This window comes from Gymnodraco acuticeps, unplaced genomic scaffold, assembly GCF_902827175.1.
Source record: "Gymnodraco acuticeps unplaced genomic scaffold, fGymAcu1.1, whole genome shotgun sequence".
Lineage (NCBI taxonomy): Eukaryota > Metazoa > Chordata > Actinopteri > Perciformes > Bathydraconidae > Gymnodraco > Gymnodraco acuticeps.
In genome coordinates this window covers 134179-157326 of record NW_022991491.1, presented here as the reverse complement: position 1 = coordinate 157326, position 23148 = coordinate 134179, and the positions used below count along the sequence as shown (strand labels likewise).

The 23148-nt window shown below is 41.2% G+C and overlaps 1 protein-coding gene across 1 annotated transcript; it reads right to left on the bottom strand.

The window, feature by feature from the left end:
- Positions 1-11918: 11918 nt before the first annotated feature.
- On the bottom strand, positions 11919-17148 carry LOC117533116. The gene is given in 22 exon segments (XM_034196755.1): positions 11919-12145; positions 12216-12336; positions 12421-12562; positions 12646-12835; positions 13006-13136; positions 13214-13311; positions 13384-13553; positions 13636-13750; positions 13819-14018; positions 14144-14261; positions 14342-14550; positions 14830-14986; positions 15066-15283; positions 15368-15464; positions 15536-15700; positions 15788-15874; positions 15951-16094; positions 16503-16572; positions 16574-16616; positions 16701-16796; positions 16880-16950; positions 17028-17148. Coding segments are annotated over 22 exon segments (2733 nt in total). The 5' UTR covers positions 17048-17148; the 3' UTR covers positions 11919-12074.
- Positions 17149-23148: the final 6000 nt, after the last annotated feature.

Sequence of the window (23148 nt, the reverse complement as noted above, 5' to 3'; positions counted from 1 at the left end):
ACAATTATTTCCATAACAATTGGGATAAACAGGTTTGAAATCATTCCAATGCATACTATAGGACAGTAACCAAAAATATCCTTTAAAACTGGAGAGATAAAAAAAAAAATGCATAAATAAATGTTAAGGTAAAATAAGATATGAATGAACAACACAAATAAAATAAGTTACATTCATTTGTTATTGGCTATGGTAGGTTATTGGTTATGTTCACATACTTATTTGATTACATCCACTTGTCTAAGATGACAACAGAGACTTTCGACCCAAAACCAGCTGTTGACTTGTGGATGCAAGCAGCTAATCGCAGACTCAACCAGAGAGAAAGAAGTAGGCCTACATCATTAGCTACCATGTCTGACAGAGAGGAAGACAGAGAGGAGAACAGTCAGGAGGGTAGTGATGATAGCTTGTAGGATTACTGGTCGTGCTAATGTTGTCTTGTGTTCACCTCTGCATGTGTGTTCTGTGTTCACCTCTGCATGTGTGTTCAGTGCCGTGTGTCTGGCAAATAAAGTCAAGACCCCTCAAAAGTTACAGTTTATTTCATTTTAAGGATGAGCACCAAGCAACATCTCCAGGTGCTCCTTTGAGAACCAGGGCAAACAAGTTATGTGCACCCCTGATTATACACACCTATATAGCACACCTATTGGATGGGAAATTGCCTTGGGGAGATAAGGTGTTTACTTATATAAAACACTAGTATTAAACTTACCTTGTGTTTTCACTCTCACTTAAGTCCCTCTCCCTTTGCCATCAATCCAAAATCAGCTGAGCTGCAACATTATACAGACAGGTAATAATCAACATAATCACAAGGACACAATATGGCTCTGCTAAAAACACTCACTCTACACGCACCAAAGTTATATTTATCTATTATTTAACTCCCTCCACCCCCGCATACAATCCCGTTTAGAAGCCCCTCTTCTCTAATTCAACAACGTTGGACCAAATAGACATTAAGAGAACGGAATTTACAATTAAAAGGCTGTTCAACGTGTGTTGCTAACTTGCTTCGGTATCCTAGCTTAATCTGTTATCTGTAAACGTTCCCTAAATCTACTAATTTAGGGATAATCCACTGACATCCTTTAATACACATGTTAATTTGAATCAGATGTACTGATAATATCCGCAATATAAATCTTTAAACTTCTTCTTACCTTTAAAAGTCCGTCACGAACGGTCTATTATGCTGCAACTCTATAGCTCTGCTAGCCTTGGCGCTAACTTCCGGGGAACGATTGAGAGGCTCCACGATCCGCCATTGCTGTAAAAAAGTGGTCCATTGGAGTGAACGGAGATGACATAACTCTCAGTCTATATGGCGCTGCCCTTACCTAGTCTATAGTGGATGAGTCCTCTGTTGTAGAAAGGTGTCTCAAAGCTGCTGTCACTGTATCGCTAAAGAGAAGTCCTCAACTGCTTCACCAAAAACCACCCGGAGGTACTTTATCTGTCTGCGGTTGTTGTAAGTGTAAGGGAAACTTCTGTGTAGCAATGCAGTGGGAGTCACCAACTCAGGAAAGAGACACGGGAAGAGCAGGAGCTTTGATGTCAAACACTGATGGTTTATTAGGAGCTTCGGCCGGAGGATTCACATCACAAGTCACAGCAGCCACGATCTGACTGCACGGTAGAGTTGCCACGTCAATTCTCAAGAACTCTACCCCAGACCCATGTATTTAGCTAGTTCCGAGAGCATCATCAACATGCTGCATAACAAGATAAAATCATAACACCTCTATCAGCTGACGCCAACAGGCAGGAACAGGGAGACAGAACACTGAGAGCACAGCAGCCAAGGTTACGAGGTGCGTGTGCTCAGTCAGGACAGTTTGAACTAATAAACTGGGTCAAAGTTATGGGCCTTGGAAAATATTCCCCAACAGTTTTCTCTTTTTATCAATTTTGATAATCTAAAAACTTTAGTCCAATAATATTTTGTTCAATACTTAAATCAATGGGAATCTACATACACAACATCAATTACATCAATAACAATCACATTAAGAACAACATAATAAGATTGAAACATTCAATCACAATGATTGATACAGCCAATCATAATAGAAAAATCATTTCTCATCAGTGTTTGGATCATCTTTTGTCAAAAGCATAATAATGAACACACATAAAACACAGGTGCACAATAGCAAACATATTTGTTTTGGGCCAAAACTGAAATTAATCCAGTACTTGAAACATCATTTTAGGTCTTTCTGTGCATGGATAATACATTAAAGAGTAGTGTTGTTAAGCCTAATTGCTGGACGATTAAGGATATTAACATTATCTGTGATAATAGTAGAAATATCTTATTATTCAATACTTTATAATCTGAAAATATTAATCAATTAATTTTGTTTAGTGCGAAAGTGTAATCTGATCCGGCAAAAATATATTGATCACCACTATTCGAACACATGTCTGGTCATTGGAAATATAGAAACAGTCATTAATGGTACATCTGTAAACATCCAAGATATAAAATCAATTCAAAGTTCATCTTTGTACGAGAACTGGAAGAACATGTCCTTCAGTCTTTCTGACTCGTTCTCCTCCTCTCTTTATGACAAAGAATGTCTGGTGTGTAAAGGCATCCTGATACTGTAGATTAGCACTGAGGTGCTGATTGGCTCAAACTCTTCTTCATCAGAGCGCCATATTTCAACCCCCCCAATTGCTCTGCTTTTGTGTGGCTCATTCAGTGAGCCCTGTAGTTGATCCCCCAGTGAAATGGAGGCTCATCTGCCTGCATTCCTTCTGCTATCTGCTTTAGAGCAGTGCAACTGCATATTCCAAGTGGCGCATCCAGGTGTCCCCCCCCCCCCCCCGTGATGAGAGACATCAAACTCCTCCAAGAAACAAGGAACCTTGTATGAAGCCTCTGAAGCCCTTGCTCGTCCTGCAGGGTTGTCTGCTTGAGCCCACCGAGCAGAAAGATGAAGAAGCATCCCATCTCCTCAGAAAGTTGAAGATTAGAATCCTCTCATCTCGAACGACCTTGTGCCTCCTTGCCCGTGGATGGGGGTGCCCTCTGCAGCCGGAGAGTGTAACCCTCTCTCTCTGACCCTTGGCCTTCAGAGCTGTCCTTGTTATTGGGTTAACACTTGATAGGGATGTTTTCCTGAGTGCAGACAACTCAAAGTAATGGATTAGCACATTATCATTTAATTACAAAAATAGGATAGGCCCCTCAGAATTATTTGGGAGCCTTCCTGACACATGCACATGCATATATGTAAGGTTTGTGTTAGTCATTTAACATGCAAGAATCATATACTCATCAGTCCAAAGCAGAGAAATGTTATTGTAATTTAAAGGTGAGCTAGTCCCTGTGGATATAACCCCTTCTCAATGATTCTAAATGTTATATTAATTCACCATTTACCGTTTGATAAAATATCAGAAATATTTGTTTTCTCTTCCATAAAACAGGTTTGAGAAATAAATGTTCCAATATAAAATCAATTATAATTGGCTCTTCCCTCCCTTTTCTTACATATGTCACATATGAAATAATAACTTAGGAGTCTATTTAAGCATGGTGTAGTTTCTAATCTATTAATCGAGAAGACTCAGTATCACCTGTGTGCAGCTTACAAACAATTGTGAGAAACATATATTATGCAGGAAATGTATACCTTTGTTGAAGAACAAAGCATATCTCATTTGGGAGGAAAGCTTCATCCCCCTTAACATCTGAGTCACTACTGATGGCATAGCATGAATGGAATTGGGTGTCTGAGGGTGTCACTACTGAGAAACGTCAAACAAATTCAAAACCTAACATTTGAAAACAGGTTTGCATTCCTCCACTTAAAGTGACGTTATCATTGGAAACAATAAAAGCTAATTGTTTTGATGTAGAATCTATCAATTGAATCGTTAGAGCAGAACAGAATGGTCGTATTGTAGCCTGAGTACTGTGCAACCTCTAGTTTTACCAGGTGGAAACATGGTCCATATAATGTGAATACATGTAGAACTAAGAGGCCCCTGACATTAGGCCTATTTAAAAAAATAGTAGGGGCTTTTAACAGCTTGCCAACTTACAGGCATCCTCTGCATAGCAGTATGAATAGCCTTCAAAAAACAACCCACTCTGCGGTAACGAGAGTCATGTATCTGACCCAAATGATCTGCCCTAAGTGAAGCCGTTAGTCTCATCTGACTGACCCAAGGGTTGGTGCTGGTGTGACAGGGTGGCTTCCAGGTGTTCAAAGCAGATGTCAAGCTTTCAGTTCATGGCTCGGTGAGGGGGAGCAGACCCACGTGAGACAGTATCAACGGCTGTAATGTTCAGTTTGAGGAGCGTCATTCTCTTTGGGAGCAGGAAATGGTGTCCATTCTCGGACCAGACCATTAATGTCATTTCATGTAGAGCAGCCATAGCATCTCTGTGACTGCACTCAGCCGGACTGTAGCAGGGTAGAACTGGGTGACTCTTAGTGAAGCCGTCCAAGGCCATAGACAAAATGGAACCACGTACCAACAAAAGGGACACAAGGTCATCAATGTCTCTCTTTACCTGTGGCCTAATTGCACAACAAATTAGTGGAAAAAAATGTGGAACACTAATCCATCATCATGTGAAATTTTTAGTTAATCTAAATAATTACTTATGGGTTGAAATCAAATTAACATTGACATTAGAACTAAAGTCAGTCAAAATTGGACTTGCACGGATCAGAATCTAAGCAATACACCATTTTCCCAGCTCTGTAATGAAAAGGATAACAAGATTAGGTACATTACAGGAGTGTTAAAACACCCAAACATGCACACGTATCTTATTCTAGTAGAGATTAGAGGACAAGGTCTAATGTTGTGAACGAAATTATCAAGTCAAAGTTATTTTATTTATTCTATGTTATGTACCATATTTAATTTAATAATTAATCTTGAATTACTAATAACTTTAAAGAAGGCAACAATTTACAATTTGGATAAGGTGAATACTTATCCAAAGTGTGTGTGTGTGTGTGTGTGTGTGTGTGTGTGTGTGTGTGTGTGTGTGTGTGTGTGTGTGTGTGTGTGTGTGTGTGTGTGTGTGTGTGTGTGTGTGTGTGTGTGTGTGTGTGTGTGTGTGTGTGTGTGTGTGTGTGTGTGTGTGTGTGTGTGTGTGTGTGTGTGTGTGTGTGTGTGTGTGTGTGTGTGTGCCCAAGGTTTAAAACATTTGGGACAGCAGTGAGAATGTTATGAGAACCAATATGTTGCTTAGACTAAACTCGAAGGAAGCTAGACTGGAACATTTTAAATAAATCAAAACACCTGCACATTAATTAAATGCATTTGACATTTAGCTCGAGCTGGGTTCAATACTTTTCTTTATGGTATTTAAAATTGGGCTCGAGTAGAACCCCTGGATTTGGCTTGCAACACAAAAGTGATACTGATCTCTGTAGGACTTGGAAGTGTCATGATTCAAAGTGTGGGCCTGTGAAGGAGAGGCCCTTGGAAAACAACATCTATTTTTTTAACTGTAATTACTTATTTTAAAGAGATTGCAACATTATACTTTTTAAAGAATTGCTCAATTAATTTAACACATTTATTATGCACACAATAAAAACTTCAACAAATATATTGATCCTGGCTTAACCAGCGACCTTTACTCTGTTGTTCATAAGCTCGGTTTCAGAAAACTTGTCAGTAGTTTAACAACTATTTGAATTTTAGTAATGTCTATAGAGACCAATTGGTTGATACGAGAAATAATTTGAAGCAGTTTAATAACTGTTCAACTGTAATTGAACTTCAACTTATATTAATTATCTGATTCCAGTGGCCAGTTGGAATAGATAATCAACAAAGTTTCCATATTGCAGCAACAGCGCCAAAGGTTTCAACAACAATTAGTATTATGTCTGAGTCTAGTTCTGTCTTATCTGCTTTGTTTCGGAATGTGTTCAATACATTACGTTTTTATTCATTATTACCATACATAGATTTAAGAATAAGTTTAACAAATAATAAAACATTGACCTAAAAAACAAAACAGATTTTGCAACCCTGATCTCCTCAGGCAGGTCTTTACGACCAGCAGTGATGCCTCTGAGGGTCTCGGGGCGCAGGACGGGGCATAAGGTTTATACAAGGTCACAAACATATCTTAACATACCAGCAATACCATTTAAGAATGGATTCTTAAAGCAATATAATCTTCTTTTCTTCTTACACCTACAGCACACACCCTGAACAGTGCTTCTTGTTTACATTTTCCTCTGCACACTCAGATAGATGCAGGACATAAAAACACTCTTTTGCTATTTATTTTCATTTTGCAGCACATGTATACTACCAGAATTTTGCGTTACATCTTTATATTATTTATTTTTCTCAAGTCATTTACTTTTGGTGAGATAACTAAAGTTTAGTTCATTTTACCCTGTCTATGGACTGATTCATTATTAGTTGTTACAACACATACACAAGACGGCGGGTAGACAAACCAATATAGACCCCCCATACAAACAATCAGACAAACAAACATGAACTCGTAATGAAGACCAGCGTGACAGCAAAGTTCATCCAGCTCAATTTAGTCCGAATTAAGAGGTTTCAGAGGGGGTAGGGAATTATCTCTAGTGGGGCGCCTTGACTCACGCGTCCACCCTTGTATACAAGTCCTAGATCGGTGCCTGAAAGCCGTCCAAGAGCGATAACTAGCTTATCCTCTTGCGACACCACTACTCTATTCTAGTGGCGCTGTGCCCCCCCCCCCGATCAGGAGCGCACAGACTTTTTCCTCTACTCTTTCTCTCCCACAACAGCCCAGTTGACTGTAGTCCGACACGACCAGCCTATACACTTGCTATCGAGTTCATCACAACGATGAAACACAGTTTTGTTCTACACTTGCTTGCCACTACCCACCCGTGATCAATTAGCCTATAATTTTATGTATGCACCCCGGACCGCCACCAGCTCCTCTAGCAATGTATAGGGAACTGTGGCGCATCGGGTGATGCACGCACCTCGCGCTGCCCCGTCTTACCATGCACGTAGAAAACGGTCACAAACAACGAGTGCTTTTAGACCATCTCGTTTTTAATAGAGACGGCGGTGGTGTGAGTTAAAGCTATAGACAAAAAGCTGTGACTTTCTCCCTCTCAGCTGCACTTCCCCAGCCCCACAAACACAGGGAGGTTTTACACACACCCCCGCGGCTGCAGCTGGAGCCGTGTTTACAGAGGCGAAAGCAGTAATATCTCTGGCTGCCAGGGGCGGATCTAGACAAATATTCATGGGGTGGCAAGAGGGTGGCAGGAGATTTTGAGGGGTGGCATCCCCTGGCAGAAGTATATGCTGATTTAATCGCAGTCATATCAACAATGTTAACTTGGAAAGCCACAATATTGATATTTTAACTCAATAACATTTGCTGACATTATTGTGGCACATCACAGCTGGAGCCGTGTTGACAGAGGCGAAAGCAGTAATATCTCTGGCTGCTTATTTTCAACTGCTGTGTTGGCCGCTGAAACCCCCAGAATTCGGCGATTCGTTCAATACAAATCTTTACATTGCTTTCATACAGAAGCTCCACTTTACTGATGCCTTTCTTTAAGGTCTCTCTAAACATGAGCTGTGCATGCTTGTATGGCACTTCCGTCCCGAGCAGCTACACAGAGGAAATCAGCCAGGACTGAGTCCCCAGACACTGATCCCCTGGGTTTATTATCCCCAAATGTTCATTAACCAAAAACGAAACACAGCCGCTCAGTTTCACAGGTAATTTTAGGATACCGTCAATCACAGATTCTGGTAAGGCAATGTCCAAATGTAGATTTGAAATTACACTTACCAGTTCTGAAGATTTGTTGGTATCCTGCCGACAACGCCAATTTGTAAGGGAAACTTCTGTGTAGCAGCAATGCAGTGGGAGTCACCGACTCAGGAAAGAGACACGGGAAGAGCAGGAGCTTTGATGTCAAACACTGATGGTTTATTTGGAGCTTCGGCCGGAGAATTCACATCACAAGTCACAGCAGCCACGATTGAATGATTGATTGATTGAAAAGTTTATTAACAGCTTGTATATTGGGTACAATACAGTACAGCTCAAAACATACAATTGTTAAGGGGATGCAGACCAGAGAAAGACTTTCGTCTTGTTTACATCAGGGTCCCCCATTTCCAATTCATCATATCATTTAAGACATACAAGACATATTTGAGATACAGATGGCATACAGATGGCATACAGATGGCTTATTTACAATTTACATACAGGTAGTTTTTTACATACAGATTGCTTATTTACAATTTTCATTTTAGATTTCGTTCTAATACATCCTAACCGGACATTTAAGACATACCAAGTCTACAGATATACAGTTAGTAACAGAGTCTAAAATGCGAGTATATACATAGATGGGGGGGGGGGGGAAGCTGTCCATTGAACGACAGGTTGAGATTTGTACCATTACCGGGGCCAGTTTTGCAATGCTCTCCCCCGAAGGTGCTCTTTAAGAGAGGTTTTGAAGGTAAGTATAGTTTTACTTTCCTTTACAGTTGTGGGAAGAGCGTTCCACCTTGATGTGGCATAATTGCGAAACGTGTATTCCCCCTTTTTTTGTGCCTCTGGTGTTATGATCATGGTATTCCTTGACCTTTGGGAAGAATTTTGACATGTACATGGGTACCATAGAGGTGTAGTGGATCTTGTAGACCAGGGGCCCATTCCAATAGTCCATTTAGCTTAGGAACCTTCCTAACCAAGTGAAATGACCCGGAAGTACATCACTGGCAGCCATGATAAGTGCCGTTCCAATTCTCCAAATGAAAGGAAAGGAGGTTTCAAACTTCCTTTATAACCTCCTTTAGCTTAGGAACCACTGGACCTCCCTAACCGAAAGGAGAGGAGAAAATGCTGCCCCACAATGCATTGCAGCCGCAGCATTTGCCGTCACTCAACAGTCGGCCGTTCACGGAAACAACCGATTATGACCGAGAAATGATATCATGAAAGTTACGGTGCTTATTAAGCATTTTAAAACGTATGTGGTAAGTTACCAAAGTGCTTTGTTTTAATTTTGTTTTGATGTTAAGGACTAACGTTTATAATAAATACATCTGTATTGATTTTAAGATCTTTTCATCAATCATACGTATTGGGATCATTTGTATTAATGTGGACCGGAGGGAGAGGGTGACGAGCATAAGTTTCACTTTCCTTTTTTATTTCAATTCCAACTTTGGTCATGAAGAATATGTTTCTCTGTTGTCCACGTTCATAAAGCATAAAGCAACAGCATCAGAGCACGGTGCAGAGTCTCTAGATGAGTTTACAGTAGTCCGTGGTTCTTATTAAACATCCATGTTGTAGTCCGCTGTATAGAAAACTGTAGTTTCCATAGTTTCCCCACAGCAGCAGACGCACATTCATGACGTCCGCTGGCGCATCATAAACACGTCGGATAGTGAAAGTGCATTCGGATTCTCTAAAATACCGCGGTCTCTTCTCCTAAATCCTTTTGAATTCTCCTATCCACTATCCCTTAACCCCGTGACGTTTCACTCAGAGGTCAAGGAATAGGAGATAGGGTTAGAATTTAGGAGCTGATTTTTGGATTATCGGAACGCAACCCAGGCCCATTGCAAGTAGCTGTACTCTCGTCTACTCTAATCCTAGGTTGTCAAAGTGGGCAGAGGTGAGGTGGGTTCTAGATGAAAGGTCAAGCAGTAGTCTGACCAGTTTATTTTTGCGATGTTTGAAGTTTTATTTTTAGCGCCTTGTAGGTAACTACCAATATTTACTAGTCGACACGTTTTTCAAAATAGCAGTCGACTAGTCGATACGTCATAATAAAGACACACAGAGAGGTGTACAACTGTATTTTATATTGGAACTCATACAGTTACATTAAACACTGCATTTTAATTTGTGTTACATGGCTGAGTAAATAACAAACAGTAACTGGACTTAGTAAATAACAAACAGTAACTGGACTCACCAAAATCGACAGCAAAAACTCTGTTTACTGAAATGCCACGTAAATCCAGTGCGCAACACTTTACTCGCTGTCCTCCACGATAACGTCCATCTTTCCAGATTGTTGGTTTGCGTTGAGGAACACCAACGCATCGACATGTGAGGGAAGGAGGCTTGACCGCTTTCGGGTGACAGTGTTGCCTGCCAGGGAAAAAACCCTCTCACTCGGGGTGCCTGTGGCTGGAATAGCCAGGTAGCTCCTCGAAAGCTTGGCTAAACGGGGGACGCGGTGCACGTTTTCTGCCCACCACTCCAGTGCGTTATCCATTGTGGGGATATGCAGTGTCCGCTGGCAGTAAACCCGTTTTTTCTTGCTGCTCGTCTGCCTCTGTCCTGTGCTGACGCCGGTCCGTTGCTCACTGGTGCTAGCATTACTGCTAGTGCTAGCTGTCGGCAGCGGGAGTCTCATCTTCAGATGGTTGCGCATAGCAGATGTATTTTTGTTGTACTTCGGTACAGCTGTACACAACTGACACTTCACTGTGGAGTTGGTTACATCGTTGTTGAAGTACTGCCATACATAAGAATGTCGGACGTGTTTTGAAGCATTTTGCAGCACCTCGTTTACCTCCATTTTTTTCACGACTAGTTGACTAGGGCCTACGACTAGTGGTAAAGGTAGTCGACTAGTCGGTGAAACCCCTAGCGCCTTGGAGGTGCTATGGTACCATGACGTGCAAGCATAGTCATAGTACCCTTGAATGAGTGCTCCTGCCAGAGTTTTCAGGGTGTTTTTGTTTACCAGAGAGGAGATCCGGTATAGGAATCTAGTTCTTTGATTGACTTTTATTACATTGGATGCCATTTTGTCACAGGAGAGGTTTGCCTCAAGAATAGATCATAGGTATGTAATTTCCTTCCTACTTGTGACAATGTCACCCACTGCAACTGAGAAGTCGTCGGATTTGCTGAGATTATGTTTCGAACCGAAGAGAATGGACTCCGTTTTACCCAGGTGTAATGATAATGTATCTGACTGCACGGTAGAGTTGCCACGTCAATTCTCAATAACTCTACCCCAGACCCATGTATTTAGCTAGTTCCGAGAGCATCATCAACATGCTGCATAAGATAAAATCATAACACCTCTATCAGCTGACGCCAACAGGCAGGAACAGGGAGACAGAACACTGAGCGCACAGCAGCCAAGGTTACGAGGTGCGTGTGCTCAGTCAGGACAGTTTGAACTGATAAACTGGGTCAAAGTTATGGGCCTTGGAAAATATTCCCCAACAGTAAGCAGTGGCCAAATGACTGGCTTTACAATCCCTGTGGAAATCTGACGGCGTTGAAAGTCTCTAAAACAATACATGTAATGAAATGACAAAGTGACAGAACACGATGGACGTTAGCGTTAACCGGGGACACAGAATTTGACGGGTTGCAGAATAAGCTGCAACACTAGTAGCCTACAGACATCGCCAAAAATTGAACAGAGAGTACCTGGACTGTAAGTAGGAAGAGATAAACTTTGTATACAGTTGTTCTGCACATTTGAAGTTCTAGTTTTTAAACTCAGAGTGAGCATTTCCAAGTATTTGAGGGTTGTCTTGCTCCATTGGCTGTGAATTCTGTTAAGGTTTGTTGCGTTTCCTAAAGGCGGAATAGACAACACTCACAAAAAAAAAACTCCCAATCATGTTTTAGTGCGTCTCAAGTAGGCGGGGCAATAACAACTTCAGAATGTCTTTCATTTAGCACCTAAATCAACTTATCATTTTGAGTTGTTTATTATATAGGATATCATTGCTACATATGTTTATGCTTCTCTGCATTTTCTTGGAGTTATGAGGGTACTTGTTGACACAGAACCTGCTTTTATTAATATGTCCCTTAAAATTGACCACAGAAGATGCAACACATTGATAAAAGCGACTATAAATAAATGTGGCTTTTTTTTTTCCGTTTATTTTTTTCAAAATACACGAGTCATTATTGTCATCCATCAATATACAAGGCAGTACAGTACATTCATTGATAAAACTGTCCCCGTGGTCCCAAACAACACAATGAACTAATGTACATAAGGTGCAAATGACAAAATGTAAACACTAGTAGAAAATATTCAGAGGTTAGACAGAGTAATTGCCCCAGAGGAGATCTGCCTTTGGCGTGTTGAGTCGGTGCTTCTTCGCTCTGCAAAACAAGTAAAGATTACCAACTGCACATCCAGATCGACTACATTTGTTCAGACTCGGTCACTTACCCTTTTTTACACCTGCAGGTCTTGAGTAGCTCTGACCTGGAGGATGCACACACTGGCCTCTGCAGGAACCATCTGCCTGGCTGCTTGTGTCACAAATCACTGCATCACAGTGGACATAGATCTGTGGACGGACAGGATGATTTATTACACATGGCTACATATAGCAGTGGCTAAAAGACTCCAGATTTGGATTTACAAGTCTTACCTGGTCTTTCAGAACCTTGTCATCTTTAGTGAAAGTGAACATCTTTACAGAGAAGCGCTTGATGTGGGACGGGACTAAAACTCTGGAGTCACTCACAACGGGATGGAAAATTGTTGCATAGCTGTCATTGCGATTCTCACAGCTAGTGAAGGAATTCGAAAGTTAATAAAGCAGCAGTTAAACAAATGAAATTAGTAGTTAGTAGTTAGTTTTGCACAACATTACCTGTCCACAATGATGTCCCAGCTTGGCAGAGATGTCCCATCTTCATAAAGGGTTGCCCAACAGTTCTCAGCAATGAGTTCCAAGTGCGGGTCGGTAGAATGCATCAGCTCCACCTCAAAATACAGAGGCTGCTGCAGATATTTCACCACTGGATAATCCTCTGCTTGGTAGAAGCGCTCGTAGGATGGATCTGCAGGAGAAGAGTCCCGTTAGAGAAAGGCGGCCTGGACATTTACAGTTTCATTTCAAACCGTTATTTAAATCAGATCGGTCCCTTGAGATCATAGATCTCTTTTTCAAGGGAGACCTGCAAACAGTGTTTTGTATGCATGAACAAGATGTTGTAAAATTCCACCATGCCTTGGGAAAGCCTCATCTGCACCATCAGCTGGCCGGTGCCGATCTCTGCAGCGGGCTCATAGGTTCTTGGTTTAGCGCTGAAGGCAACAGTCTGAGTCTCATTGACCACATAGAAGCAGGAAATGGTTTGCCTATTAGGGGAAAAATAATATATAAATGCATACATTGAAGGTGTTCATCTCCAATTATACAGAATCAAATGTTTTACCTGTAATCAGGATCAACTGGTGATGTGTTGGCTGCTCCTTTGGCGTTGTTGTAAGACAGGCGGATCTCATTTTCATACATCATGTAGTTGTCAAAGAACTATTTAACAACAAAAACGTATTAACATTTGACAAAAAACCCTTTTGATATTTAAATGTGATTCACACTCACCGTTCTGGTGGTTCCACAGGTATCCACACTGAAGGAGAAATATGCAAAGCGATCGTCGCTGAACTGTGGTGTGCAGGACTGGTCCTTTAGCGTCAGCTGACTTGGCTTCAGATTACGAGTCGATTCAACCTTCACAGCCACAGCGGTCATTGTGCCATTGGGGTGGCACTCTGGAGGATGAAGCAGGCAATGTGTAAAGCAACACAAATCCATCAATTAAAGCAGCAAATATACTTACACGTTCAATCTTACCTGTTGCTTTTAAGGGGAAGTAGCAAGCCAGATAGAGATCAGCAAGCACCCAGTCGTTTGCACGATCCAACAGAAGCAGGTCAATTCTGGATTTGACTGATTCTGCAGTGAGCAGCTGTGGAAAAGAAAGTAAAGTTAGCCAATGCAGAAGATCTATGGTGGGATTTTGTAGTTTTGACATACCTCGAAAACCGCGTCCTTGGCAGTGTATGGCAGAATGAGGCTGAGGTGTGTGCCGTTCTCATAGAAATTGTAGTCTTCAGCCATCTCAGCCGTCAGCTCTCGAGGTCCAACGATAGCCTTGAAATTAGAGCCGTGACTCCCGAACTTCACGCTGATGTAAAACTGGTTCTGGTCACAGGTGCCAGCCATGATGGGTAACACTAGAGCAGCAAAACATGCATTATCCATTTGATGGTGTAGCTTTTACTCCAATATGTTTTATTTAATTTTAGAAAACACAATTTGCATGAAGATATTGTCAAGAGCAAATTCAATCTGATCTCACCAACATCCTGCAGAGAGGCCTGCAGGTCGACCGGGAGAGCAAAAGGAGTTTCTTCAGGCAGGACGATCAACCCAAAGATCAGAGGGAGGAAGTAGGATGTAACCAAGCGCTCAGGATTCTGCAACCAATGAAATAAAAGCTCAGCAACACTGAAAATATGCTGGTACAAAGTGATATTTTGAATCTATAATGTCATACATGTTTTAAGACAACATCGGCATCAAAGGGCACTTGAAGAGAGAAGCTCTTGGAGCCATTAGCCAAGCTGTGTTCCTGGACTGTGAAGCCTTTGGCATTGCTCTCCTCAACAGTGAGGACCCCGGTGGAGAAGGTGATGTTCCTCAGCTCAACGTCATGGAGGAAGGTTCCCAAGAGAACGCTGAACACCCGAGTCTCTGGGACAGTGTCTGAGGAACAGAAAGTGGCAGGTTTACAACTTCTAAACCAGCCTCAACATTGATAGAGAAAAATTGAGTAGTTGGATTGAGTGCTATTTAAAAAAAACAAAAAAGTGCCCTTTGTAAGCAAAAGTAGATTTTGTACTTGGCTTCAAATCCCATCCAAACACACCATTTTGCAAAAACTGAAGACTTTATTTAATGGGTTTAGCAGTCTTTAGGATATATCCGAGCAAGCCCGAGTTTTAATGTCATTTTTTTTCATACCTACTAGAAAATGTGACTTACCATCCTGGATTTGGGGAGATTGAGGCATCAGAGGAGTCATGATGGGGAACAAAACCTTGTATCTGGTATCATCTTGGGTGTCATCTTCCCTCCACAGTACCTCAAGCATGGGCTCCACAAAGTAGGTGATGTGGTACTGGTAATCTGGGGCATGGCTCTGCAATAATTCATGACCTTTCAATAAAACATGCAAATGCACTAGTGACTCTTGCATTTATAATCTAGAGATTTCCAACCTTGTAGTAACCATCAGGCGAGCCCACTGGGATCTCGACGACGATGTGGAAGTCTGTGGTGCTCAGTGTGTACCCCCGTGCGGCCATCTGAGATCTATCAAGCCTCTGCCCGTTGATTCCCATGTGCATTTCCGAGACTGTAATTCTGCCGTCCAACAGAGGAGTCACACGGCGAGGTAAGTGCCAAGAGATCATATCCTCGGTGAAGAGGACGCCACCTGTTAATGACAAAATGGAGCTGTTGAGGTTAACTGTGCAACAATTAAGCTTACTGTGAAGGCAATATGTTGCTCAGGACTCACCTTTGGGACAAGCAGCTGCCAAGTTCACTACATTCAGACCCTGTGGTGCCATGTAGTAGGCGCTCACCCTGAAAACTTCCATGGGGACTCCAGCCACCTAAAGAGAGGAGAGGTTTAATATAATTGACAAGGAGGGAAAGGAACACTGTATAAGAGTGTGTTGCTTACATCCTCTGAATAAGTCTCTGCTGTATTGTACGGGCTTCGCATAACCAGGCGACTAGAGGTAGTTTTGGCAGCGTAGCCGGCTTGTTCAGCCTCTTGCAACACCATGGCCACTGGTTCTGGGGTGTAAAACGTGATCTTCCAGATACCTTGTGATGCACCAGAGGCCTACAGGAAAGAACAAATAATAATTAAATCCTCATTGGTGTAGGGAGGAATTAAACTGTAGTATCTTAACGGTTTAATTCAACATACTTCAAGCTTGGCGTTGAGCTTCTCGTCTTTACCATCCCAAGTCTGACCCTTAGCTTCAGCATCAAGGTTAGCCATGTGGTGCGAAACCTAAAACAGAAAATGGTGGTTTTAGCATTCGTTTCCATACACACAAGATGGTGGAATCAATATAAAGATGACCTACTTCCATGTAGTTCCTGTCGCAGAGGATCTCCCTGGAGGCCCAGCGAGTGTAGCTGCAAGTCTGAGACACGTCATGACTGACCACGTCTGATGGATTCTCGCCGTACATCTTGAGTCTCAAGCCAACGTTAAATGTAGCATCATCCTATAAATATAAAAAAAACTAAATTAAGTGAAACTCCCTTATATTCTTTGGTTCCAGCTTCTTTGTCATTGAAAATGTAATATCCTTGCCTTCAGGGACACATTTGAAGTCTAAATGGATATTTGTGTATGTAACAAACAAGTCAAGAAAGTACCTAGTAGATTAATTGAGGAATACAGTTTTGAGTGGAGCAGAGCTAATATTTTAGGGATGTACCAAACAAAAAAGGGAAATGTACTTTGGGTCTTTTAACGGTAAGGGGTTACAAATAAATTAAGGGAAACACAAAAATGGGAGCAACCATGTGTTTGTTGAGCCATTAATTCAGTCACTTGACAGAATTAGCACAGCTAAACTTGGTAGAAAATTACATTGAATGCTGTTAAACCACTTTAGCTCAAAACAAACCTTGTTGTCCACAAAGCAGCCCATCAGGGAGGTGTAGATTCTAGTGTTACCCCACGGGTCAGACTCCATGCTGAGCAGCCATGCTAGGTGTTAACAAAATGTGCTTGGTGCCATCTGAGGGGAGAAAATAAGCTTTGTCAGGGACCCCTTTCCTCAGTGATGAACCAATCAGCTGCATTATTAGCAGTTAATACTTACTGATAGCCTCCACCTCAAGCTGGTTTCCCACTGCTAAAGCCTTGTCCAACGACAGTCTCATTACATTTGCGGCACAGTCAGACCTTAACCCACTGCCTGTTAAAAGAAAAGGCTTGTGAGGAGAATGTAAACCGACTTAATATGCTGTGTAAAATGACTTGATGAGAATTGAAGCTTACTTGACTGCAAATATAGCTTCAAATTAGGCCTGGCTTGACCCAAGATGATAGCTGCAGCCATCCATAACAAACTTGAACACATAAAACACATCATTTAGAGACAATTAAGTACACACATAGAAAGAAATCTACAAGAAATGTAACTTACATGTTCCCAAGCCTCAGCATGTTGCAGCTTGTAAGCAGTAAAACCAAAAAGAATACAGTCAGTATCAGAGCTTGGCAATGTCCAGCACACCTTCCAACAAAAACACAAGTCTAAAAGGAAGGTGACTGGATGATTAACTGAGACATCAGCAGCTGCTTTATATTCTACTTTACGACAAAGCACAGGTGAGGCTTGTTAAGGAATCTCCACACACATACACACACACACACACACACACACACACACAAGGTGAGCTGATGTATGCCTAGTTTATTAAGAACATATTGTAAAAACATATGTATGGAAAGGAAAAACACACATTTTTCAGTAGTGTAAAAAAAGTATTTATTGTTCAGCAAAAGTAGATTTGTATTTGATATTATACATATATTACTTTTTTATATTTGAAGAAGCAACAAAATAATCCACAGTTAATAATAAATTAAACTTTTCCTTAAAATCACATGTGCTTTTGATTTTTCCTTTGAGCCTCCTTATAATGACTGTAATCTAACACTTGATTATTGTTTGTATATATTCTCAAACCACTAAGGATGCAACATGTATTACAGACAGTAAAACCGGAGCTTATCGTTTCACCCGGGTTGATTTTTCTGCTCTGTCCAAGAGTGTTGAGTCAGTGCAGAAGAAGGAATAATCAATGCTCTGCTTAACAAAAACCATATCAAAATGTCACACCCATCCCTGTGGGATTTCTACTTGGTTTCATAGGTTCAAACTGAATGGTTTTGCAGAAATAGTTTTATTTTCATTGTTTCTGTTCCTTGTGTAGGTTATTTTTTATGTGGTTTGTGTTTACTTTAAGGTTCATCTTCATTCTGATATCTTTAATCAAAGGGTTCATGTTCAGATCAAATACAATTCCAATTTTCTATACGATAGCTGTACATTATTGTAAATAATTTGACAAAACTTGACAGATTGTTTCTTCAAGCCAACAGATTTCAGGATTTATAAAAAGGTATATTCTATAGTTTATGGAGTTGTCAGTATCCCCTGTCTATCTTGTGCTGCTGGTCCAGAAGTGTCTGTTTCAGGCTCACTTTGGCATCTTCAAAATCTGGATTCATCTTCAATACTTGTTGGAAGTCACTCTTGGCATCATCGAAAAAACCTATAAGACATTAAAAATGTTCATAGATAAATGTCATGATATGTAATGTACTGCCAAACTAGCTCATTAATACGGTGGCCCTGAAGTGCAAGACACCACAGATCGATCAGGCTAAACTAACCTGTAGCTGCTCCGTCCACACTCACAACAACGTCATACAGACATAAATAAAGCAGCGACTGTATTCACCATGACATAGACAGTCTGTGTTTTGTATATATTTAACTTTTGTGCAGTTTCTGAACAGATATGAGGAGCTGTGAGCTCTGAGTGTGTGCTAACAGATAATGGCTGATGTGTTGGGCCAATCACGAAGAGTAATTTCTTGACTGGCAGCAAAAACAACCAATCACAGCAGTGCTTCTATGGCTGGCTCTGTCCAATCACAAACAATACGTTTTCTCCCTAAAGAATACCCATTCCGTCCAATCTGAAATGCTGTGGTGTTTTCGTTTTCTGATATGCTGTGGTGTGATTGATTGATTGATTGAAAAGTGTATTAACAGCTTGTATATTGGGTACAGTACAGTACAGCTCAAAACATACAATTGTTAAGGGGATGCAGACCAGAGAAAGACTTTCGTCTTGTTTACATCAGGGTCCCCCATTTCCAATTCATCATGTCATTTAAGACATATAAGACATATTTGACATACAGATGGCTTATTTACAATTTACATACAGGTGGTTTTTTTACATACAGATTGCTTGTTTACAATTTTCATTTTAGATTTCGTTCTAATACATCCTAACCGGACATTTAAGACATACCAAGTCTACAGATATACAGTTAGTAACAGAGTCTAAAATGCGAGTATATACATAGATGGGGGGGGGGGGAAGCTGTCCATTGAACGACAGGTTGAGATTTGTACCATTACCGGGGCCAGTTTTGCAATGCTCTCCCCCGAAGGTGCTCTTTAAGAGAGGTTTTGAAGGTAAGTATAGTTTTACTTTCCTTTACAGTTGTGGGAAGAGCGTTCCACCTTGATGTGGCATAATTGCGAAACGTGTATTCCCCCTTTTTTGTGCCAAATCTGGGTTTCACATGATTTGTGGAGCTCCCTCTGGTGTTATGATCATGGTATTCCTTGACCTTTGGGAAGAATTTTGACATGTACATGGGTACCATAGAGGTGTAGTGGATCTTGTAGACCAGGCCCATTGCAAGTAGCTGTACTCTGTCGTCTACTCTAAGCCATCCTAGGTTGTCAAAGTGGGCAGAGGTGAGGTGGGTTCTAGATGAAAGGTCAAGCAGTAGTCTGACCAGTTTATTTTGCGATGTTTGAAGTTTTATTTTTAGCGCCTTGGAGGTGCTATGGTACCATGACGTGCAAGCAGAGTCATAGTACCCTTGAATGAGTGCTCCTGCCAGAGTTTTCAGGGTGTTTTTGTTTACCAGAGAGGAGATCCGGTATAGGAATCTAGTTCTTTGATTGACTTCTTTTATTACATTGGATGCCATTTTGTCACAGGAGAGGTTTGCCTCAAGAATAGATCCTAGGTATGTAATTTCCTTCTTACTTGTGACAATAATGTCGCCCACTGCAACTGAGAAGTCGTCGGATTTGCTGAGATTATGTTTCGAACCGAAGAGAATGGACTCTGTTTTACCCAGGTGTAATGATAATTTATTATCGGCGAGCCAGGTGCAGATTCTGCCGAGCTCGGAGCTGAGGGTTTTTTCAACCTGCAACCTGTTCCTGTCAGAGACCAGCAGGGCTGAGTCGTCCGCGAACAGGAACAAGTTGCAGTCACATGCTGATGACATGTCATTTACATAAATTAGGAACAGTAACGGACCTAATATGCTTCCTTGTGGAACACCACAGCTCACTGGGAGGGGGGGGGACAGAGTACCGTTTACCTCCACCATCTGTTCTCTCCCCTCCAGGTAGGATTGCATCCAGCTCACCGATAGTTTATCAAAACCAATTGCTTTTAGCTTGTCAATCAGAATGGGGTGATTGACAGTGTCGAAAGCCTTTTATAGGTCCAGCATCACCATGCCACAGTACTTGCCCTCGTCCACCTCTTGTTTGATGTGGTCGCTCAAATAAAGAAGGCATGTGTCAGTGGAGTGGGATGTTCTAAAGCCAGATTGAAATTCATAGATTAGTTTATTTTCCGCGAGGTACTTTTCGACCTGTTCATATACTATTTTTTCCATGACTTTCGAGATGGAGGTAAGTATAGAAACAGGGTGGTAGTTGCCTGGGTCCAATTTGCTGCCCTTTTTGTGCAGGGGGGTTACTCTTGCAATTTTGAAGTCTTTGGGTACTTTTCCCTGTTTTATGGAGAGGTTAATTATGTGAGCTATGACTGGTGAGATGGCGGTTGCTGTGTCTCTGAGGAATTTGGAGGGGATATTGTCGTGGCCAGTGGCCTTGTTAGGTTGGAGGGCGCTCAGTTTAATGAGTACCTCTGCTGTTGTTACCCTTGCTAGACTGAAATCATCTTTGCGTACCCCTAGGTTTTTGTAGTAGGTCATGATGTGATCTACTCCAAAAAGCCCTGAGCCCCATCTGCACGCTGCCGTCGCATTTTACATTTCTAAGGTAAGCGGACATGAAACTATTCAGCAAAACTATAAATAATAATCTAAGTTATTGAGTTTTTAGCATAATACTTCAGAATCTTAAAACCCCTTAACGTTTGTATGCAATTGTGCTAAATTCAACACTGGAATCAAGCAAATATTAATATGTTTGCATGACATTAGTTATTTATATTTTGATATCACTTAACTATACGTTTAATACATTTAAGTCAAGCTAAGGTACATGTGATGGTAGCTAGTTAGTGCTCTTACCTGTGAGGCCTCCTCCAAACAGCATAATAACCAGACTGTAACATTAAAACTAAGTACCAGTTCTAGATCCTTGACTTTAGACAAACAATTCAAAAGATAAAATGTATTTAAAGACCAATCTTTATTTGAATGTGCCTCTTAACCTGAGATATTAGTTATACAGTAATAGTATTGACAATCTAAAAAAACTGAGCAACTCAACAGTCAACTTTATGTTTCTTATTGTCTAAAGCAGGGGTTCTCAAAGTGCGGCCCGCGGGCCAATGGCGGCCCTCGGAAATGTTTCTGGCGGCCCGCGATAGTTAATGTGACACGCTGAAATGCATGCGTCATATTTGAATCCTCCATGGTTGTATCTAGTAAGAATTAGAATGAGTAGCTTTCCAGCGGTATCTCCTGTGAGACTGTAACCAGGGCACAGCAGCCAATATGGCCGCTCAAAGCAGCTTGACTTTACACTGTGTGGGATTGGTGGATTTGTGTGTCCGTCAAGGAAATCTCGGCCGGCAGCCATCATGGTCTGAAATGACCAATGGACATCGAGAAATCACTAAGGGCCTACCACCAAGTAACAAAAACATAAACCACGTGTCTCCCATCAGTTTACATCTGTGAAGAGAGAGAGAGACAGAGAAAATGGCTAAACGTTTTTTTACAGTTGCCGACTTCGCTAGAGATTTTTTTCGCTAGCAGCAGTGAAGATAGAGCCTCAGAACCTGAATTCTTCGACTCTTCTGAAGAAGAAGAATACAAAGACAACAACAAGGATCCATTTGGACATTGGTAAGTGTAAATATTACAGTAATAGTGTACTGGCAATGTGTGGGGAATACCACGAAAATGAACAATAGGTTTATTGATATATTTTTTATCGATAGTCATGAACTTTTTATTGGAACAAAATAGACTCTCCATTAGCAAACATTTACTCTGTGTTAATGTTATTTTGGTGTGTAAAAGTGAGATTACATGTGTAGATGATTAAATTAATCATGTATTCGTCCCACAACGGAGACATTTACAGTGACATGTTTTTGCCATCGATTATTTTATCATACTGTTCTGTACAGATGAGACTTTGTCATAGATTTATTTATATGTGTGCCTGTTATTATTTTACCGTCCTGTACAGATGAGACTTTGTAATCAGATGTAGCCTATGTATATGTGTGTTTCTGTGATTTTATACTGAATGTAAAGTAACTGGAAATACCTGTGTGTGTGTGTGTGTGTGTATGTGTGTGTGAGAGAGAGATCGAGAGACTCCTTCTGCAACCTCCCAAACTTTATTTGTATGTGTGCATTGTTATTTTTGCTTGAGCAACAATTTACTTGAACTTTATTTCAATGAAATTAGTTGTAATTATTGTCCTACACAGGCGGCGTTTATCCAGCAGCCACAACATCCATCTGTGCCGGCCCCCAGGTCAAGATCTACTGTGGCTCAAGGGCCTTCACCAGAGCCATCACCACCAAGGACCAGCAGACCAGCATCACTACAGCTGCCTCCACCTCCATCTGCGGCTGCCACCATGTCAAGATACACCTCAGCACAAAGGCTCCACCACAGCCATCACCTTCAACCCAGCCAGAAAGGAGGTCTCGTATAGCACTTGGACACCCCACCTACACAGCAGCCCATGCACCATCACCCCCATCTTCACAGCAGCCAGACCCACTGTCAGACAAAGACCTTGACACTGTCTTGACATTTATAATGAATAGTTGGTTGAAAGTTCTGATGTTCAATATTGTAAATAGTGAGATTTTCCAGTTTCTTATATTTATATAAATAGTTGGTTGAAAAAAAAAGGTTGAATGCTAAATTTGTATTTGTACACATCACATGAACCTTGGTATGTAATATGAAGTTATTATTCAGTCCTGATGTGGGCTAGTGGTGGTCTAATGGATAGTGAGGTGGGGTGAAGATTGGAAGGTTGTGAGTTCAAATCCACTAGTGTGCCCTTGAGTAAGGCACTTAGCCTTTAGTTACTCCAGGGAGAATGTCCCTGTAATTGGTAATTGTAAGTCGCTTTGGATAAAAGCGTCAGCGAAATGTAATGTAATGTATCTCAGTCCCTGCTGTGGTGAAAGTAGAGTGATAAACACCTATTTTACTCAACATTTGAATTGAATGTTTTTCATTTTAGACATGAATAACACATTTATAT